Below are 6000 nucleotides of genomic sequence, written 5' to 3'. Positions count from 1 at the left end.
CAGTGATGGCAGATGTGTCTGTATGTTGGCAGCAGCCAGTCAGTGATGGCAGATGTGTCTGTATGTTGGCAGCAGCCAGTCAGTGATGTCAGATGTGTCTGTATGTTGGCAGCAGCCAGTCAGTGATGATGTGTCTGTATGTTATGTTGGCAGCAGCCAGTCAGTGATGGCAGATGTGTCTGTATGTTGGCAGCAGCCAGTCAGTGATGGCAGATGTGTCTGTATGTTGGCAGCAGCAGCCAGTCAGTGATGGCAGATGTGTCTGTATGTTGGCAGCAGCCAGTCAGTGATGGCAGATGTGTCTGTATGTTGGCAGCAGCCAGTCAGTGATGTCAGATGTGTCTGTATGTTGGCAGCAGCCAGTCAGTGATGGCAGATGTGTCTGTATGTTGGCAGCAGCCAGTCAGTGATGGCAGATGTGTCTGTATGTTGGCAGCAGCCAGTCAGTGATGGCAGATGTGTCTGTATGTTGGCAGCAGCCAGTCAGTGATGGCAGATTTTCTGGGCAAACAATGTAAGAAATACAAAAAAAAACAAATTACTGCAGTGTCCTAAGGACCTGAAGCGGGGCGACCATCTCTGTCGGCACCATCTTACTGTTGATGTCGAATTGTTTTTACAAATTAAACATTTAAAGCTGAAATGTTTTGTGTCAAGTATTCCATCCCTTTGTTATTGCAAGCCTAAATAATAAGTTCAGGAGTAAAAATGTGTTTAAGTCACATAAGTTGCATGGACTCACTGTGTGCAATAAGAAGTCTGATATTTAAAAAAAATCCACTGATCAATAAAATATACCACACCATTTTAAAGTGAAATAAAATCTGGAAATGTATTAACAAATGTATGCCTGTATTAGATAAGACTGTATAGACATCAGTTTATTCTGGATCAGTAATCATTGGTTGCATTGTTTTGTAAAAAAATGTTTATTGTATTTTCATTTCTCAAAATAACAAAAATGGCATTACATGCATGCTCAACAAATATAAACTTACAAATCAAGCAAGACTTGAGATCTGCATAAAACGATCATGATCCGTTAACCGGTGAGTCTTCATCCATATCATCGTCCTCAGACTCATCTTCCTCAGACTCATGTTTTTCACCCTCCTCCCCCTCTTCTTTCTCCTCCACTTCTTCCTTTTCTAACTCCTCCACCTCCTTGACATCTACTTCCTCCACCTTTCCCTGTACCTCCTCCACCACATCCTCTTCCATCTCCTCCACTCCATTTCCTTCCTCTGTCTGTATCTCTCGTTGCATATGTACAACCCCGTTCTCCTCCTCTTCCTCTTCCACCTCCACCATTTCCGGGGGGACTGCAACACAAGAGAAATAAAGTCCGGAACCAGTCAAAGAACCATATATGCAAACCCCTCTGCCCCATAATGCTCTTTACTTTGTCCATCGATGGCTCATTTAAATACTCAGACAACGCAGGACATGACAGACACACAGTACATGCCTTGGACATGTCATATGGAGAAGATCTAGTCGCCTGTACACACCTTGTCTGACCTCCCGTCCGGGGATCTGACCAGCCTGCAGCATCCCCTTCAACCTCTCCACCTCGGCCAGAGACGAGGCGTTAGCTATTGCATTCTGGGTAGGGCACAGAACAAATGTATTAGTTCATACATACAGAATGATTACATTAGATGGGCATTTCGGTTTTGATGAACAGACTCTTTTTGAAAGAACCATTAGAGTAGATTGCCAGTCCCGTTACATTCATTTGTTTAGCAGACCATAAATTGACCATTAAAATTGTGAACATTACATTAGGTCAATGGAATAGTGGTATAGAAACTGAGCTGTCCACACCATAGTGTGTCACAGTCTGAAAACAATGACGTAGGTCTAATCCATGTGTTGCAATGAGTTTGAACACACAATCTGTGGAATGAAAGCTCGCCAAAAGCAACAAACTACACAGCGAGTGTACATTTTCTGGCGCTAAATAAAATGTATAAATAAATTATGAAGTGCCTTGATCGCTTCCACGTCAGCGGGAGACGGTCCCATCTTCTTCTTCTCAGGCTGCTGCACAGCAGCTCCGGGGGTGAACCTGAGAACACACACCAGCAGAGTTAGAGAGAACATGGAGGGGATGGGTGCTTCTCTAGCCTCTCAACCAGTGTAGTATCTCAGGTGTAGTATCTTTTCTTATTGAGTCAAATAAACTGATACGACAGGAAATGCCATTGAGACGGCGCTCCTAAGAAACACTGTTGCATGGGGGGTGTTTACAGTAGTTGGGTCAACACATATTTAGATACTCCAGTTGCTACGCAACACCCCATCTATAAGAGTGATCGGTGGTGCAGATAGTCCAATTCTAGAGTGTTCCGGTGATTGTCCGACACCCCCACCAGCCAGTGTCCAGTGATTCTAAGGAGCTGCCGTCCGACAGGGACTTTCATCTTACGTTTTGGTCCGCTTGGCAATATCCTTTGCAAGCTGAGCACCTCGTTTGCCCTTGAACATTTTCTCCGCCTCCTGACGCTCCTATGGTAATACATCACAGTTAAAGTGAGAGCTTTTCCAATCAGACAACGACACCTTCACGAGAAGGATGGACAGAGGTTTGGGAAAAACATACAAATACAGCACTCTCTGTATGGAAGACAGAGCTCTCCTATACATTTCCTTCTATTCTGCAGGCTTCTTTATCATTGCACTGCAAAGATGAAAAACTAGGGCCTTCGTAGGCCAAGTCCAACGGTATGTGATTGTTTGCCCTGACTAAAGGCCTACATCATTACAAAAAACAACGTTGTTTCATACAACCTGACCTGTGTTATAGACGACCACCCTTTGGACCTGGTAATGACAACGCTTTTCTATATTTAGTTTCTGAACGATGGCATGCACTTACCTTTAACTTGACCTTCTGGAAGTCAAGCACGTGAATCTGGGGGATTTTGTTGATGACATAGAGCCTGTAGTGTTTCTTGTTGGTTACTGGATTCCTTAGGAGACTGAGATGTCAAAATCAGAGATTACGATATTGACTCACAAAACACAGGATTTAGGTGCACAAATATAGCAACTCATCTTGTCCTGCAATTTACAGTGAAATTGATAGCAACCTAATGCATGAATCTGACTTAACTAGGTGTTGTAGTAGAGGCAAGTATTGATCATGAGATACCTGAGAAGGGTCAATGTCTTCACTGAGGCTAGCGGATCCAAATCACCCTGGAGGTAAAAGCACATTTAAAAACATGCCAACACATTAAAAATAAATCGATGGTTCAACCGCTGTAATTGAACACAGGAGCACACTCATGTCACAAATATTGCTAAATAACAGCACAGGTCATATTTTTCCAATCAACAACATGCATAAGTAAAATGCTCCCAATCAGTAATTATTTTAAAAGATCTGATCAGATAAGGCCTTGACCCATTCACTGATGGGATGTATGATAACGCACCAATTCCTGGATGTTGTTGCTTGTGAGGATCAGCTCCCTCATACTCGGCAATGCCTGTTCAAGGTTTTCACCAACACGACTGTGGGGAGCACACAAACCACAGTGATAGCTAACTAGGAAGCTAACCTTAAAACGAATTCTAGCAATCCTAGACAACACAATTGCTGCGAAAATTACCATATTCTGTTGTTGTTCATGAGCAACGTTTTGAGCCTCTTGAGCAAAGGGAAGCCGTCCAGTTTTCTGATTTCATTGTCAGAGAAATCGATGGTATCAAACTGGTCAAGTGTAGCCCCAAGGTTTTCAAGTACAGGAATTTTGTAACCTAAATGAGAGCAGAGCATACCAGCATAAGGTTAGCCAGACAGTTTTGGTGGTGTAGCTAGCAGTTAGCAATCACTATCCATCACTTATTACAGTGCGAAGGCCTAGCCAACCAGAGTTAGCTTTTCTAGCTAGCTAGCATGAAATGCGCAGGTTTATTTACCTCGCAGATCCAGCTCTCTGTCGCGCACGGGGTTTGTGTATTGAGCAGCCTGCTCAATTAGCTCTGCCGATAATTTTACCATATCGACGGCTAACTGGGAAAGCAAAATATGTTAATAAGCGGGTTTCTTGATTTAAAAAAAAATCCAGTCCTTATACAATGCTTTTTCAACACGCTGCCGCCCGGAAGTAAGACTACTCCCACAATGCAACTCGGTGTAAACTAATAACTGGTCAAATTTCATCGAGCGCGCTCTAGCGCTGAGATCTTAATAGGTTCAATAAGTGCGTCTGATGATGACTGATTATCATTCAAAGACAACTGTCAGGATCTCACGGGGGTGACTATGTATTTGTCTAGAAGCTTCCCAGAACCTTATTCACTTGATAAGGGTTTCACCAGACCGAGATAGCTGCACATCTCTATTGCCCCTTCTTCTTCAGTCAGTGAGATCTGGAATCATTGGGACGTCCCTACCCTAAACTTAACCCCTACCCTTACCCTAAAGATTTAAAATGTAATCTTTAATGGGGTAGGGATGTCCCAAGGATCCCGGATCTTCTTGTAACTTTCTGGCGGACTAGATGCTTTCCGGCTCATTGCTGCCACCCACAGGTCAGTTTAGGTGTTATCCAACTGGTATTATCAGAGGAAGAGGCGAGATGATAATTGAGATTGCACGGTCAAACTACATCTCTTCATTTGGTTGAATTTGAGTAATTTAGCAGATGCTCTTATCCAGAGCAACTTACAGTAATGAGTACCTATATTTTCACATTGCTTCCTACTGGCCCCCCATGGGAATCAATCCCACAACCCAGGTGTTGCTAGTGCCATGCTCTACCAACTGAGCCACACACATATCAATAAGTGAGTGCAGTGATCTTTTGGTTTCTCAGTTAAGGCAACTTATTTGAAAGTCAACTAGGCATAACATGTTTCTGAATTACAATTAGATATCCTCTGTTCATATACAATGATAATCCCATTTAGCGTGTTATTTACCCACAGGTAGGTTACTAATAGATTTTTCTCAGCTTCACCTCACCTAAAGGACGGTAAGCAGGGCAACTCATCCCCATCTTTGCTATAATTGGGACCCGTCTCCATTTCTTCCCTCTCTAATCCTCTGATGGTGTGGTCATCCTTTTATGTGTTATAAACAGACTGGTGCCTTAGCTCTGCAATTGTGTGCTTATTGTCTTTTAAAGGAGTAGTTAAATAATGGACATGGGTTCTGAGGGGGTATCCAGCAACCTGCTAGGTCAGCATCAAAGTGAAATAAATGATTTCATCTTGAAGGGTAAGGAAGGGTGGGACCCACATTTAAGGGATTTTGATACTTTAAAAAAACTGTGTGGAATGAATGAATGTGTGTGGGACACTGATAGTGGAATATGTTGTGATGTGAAGATGAACATTAACATGCACATTGCCATGCTGTCTGTCTCTCTTGTTTGAGATGCTGGGAATAACATCCCCATAACAGTTCAGTTCATCCTAAAAGATGACTCATGCACACAGGATCTACAGTATATGTACATTCAAATAAAACAGGTGTAATAGACTTACCGTGACATCATTGCTGATGAGTGTTGTCAACATTTCTGTTGTCTGTCTTGTCTTGCTGGTTACTGACCGAAACGCGGCAATACATGTGCAGAGGTAATTGTGCGTGTGGATGTAATCTTTTACAAAGATAATGAACATACTAAACTGTATTAGTTTTACTAAGCTACCTGCCTTTCTTCTCTCTGGGATCTCTCTCTGTCCCACAGGTATGGGACACAGAGAGAGAAAACCCACAGACACTCAGCCCTCTGTGGAATGAGCTTGACGCGTGATTTAGAGGAGAGACCTTTACTCCTCACCCAACAACAGTAATGATGGCATGACTGTGTGAGAGATGTCCTCATTAAAAAACTGCAGTGGATACAGACACTATGAAGCTTTTCAACCAGACTGGAGAGACACAGAATCAGTCACTTTCTACAGTATCTATTTCTATGCTCATTCCTCTCAGGGTCTGAAATGTTGAAGTGATTCACACCAAAGTTCAAAGGCGCAATA

At 42.8% G+C, this 6000-nt stretch overlaps 1 protein-coding gene across 1 annotated transcript; it reads right to left on the bottom strand.

Annotated features, from left to right (window-relative positions):
- Nucleotides 1–910: 910 nt before the first annotated feature.
- On the bottom strand, nt 911–4133 carry snrpa1 (small nuclear ribonucleoprotein polypeptide A'). The gene is made up of 9 exons (XM_065012259.1): nt 3931–4133; nt 3621–3768; nt 3444–3522; nt 3158–3204; nt 2882–2984; nt 2432–2511; nt 1993–2071; nt 1512–1605; nt 911–1322 (listed from the first exon to the last, which is right to left on the bottom strand). The coding sequence occupies exons 1-9, from the start codon at nt 4010–4012 to the stop codon at nt 1033–1035; spliced, it is 1002 nt and encodes a 333-aa protein (XP_064868331.1). The 5' UTR covers nt 4013–4133; the 3' UTR covers nt 911–1032.
- Nucleotides 4134–6000: the final 1867 nt, after the last annotated feature.

This window comes from Oncorhynchus nerka, linkage group LG27 (genome assembly GCF_034236695.1).
Source record: "Oncorhynchus nerka isolate Pitt River linkage group LG27, Oner_Uvic_2.0, whole genome shotgun sequence".
NCBI lineage: Eukaryota > Metazoa > Chordata > Actinopteri > Salmoniformes > Salmonidae > Oncorhynchus > Oncorhynchus nerka.
This window is presented reverse-complemented; position numbering and strand designations above follow the sequence as displayed.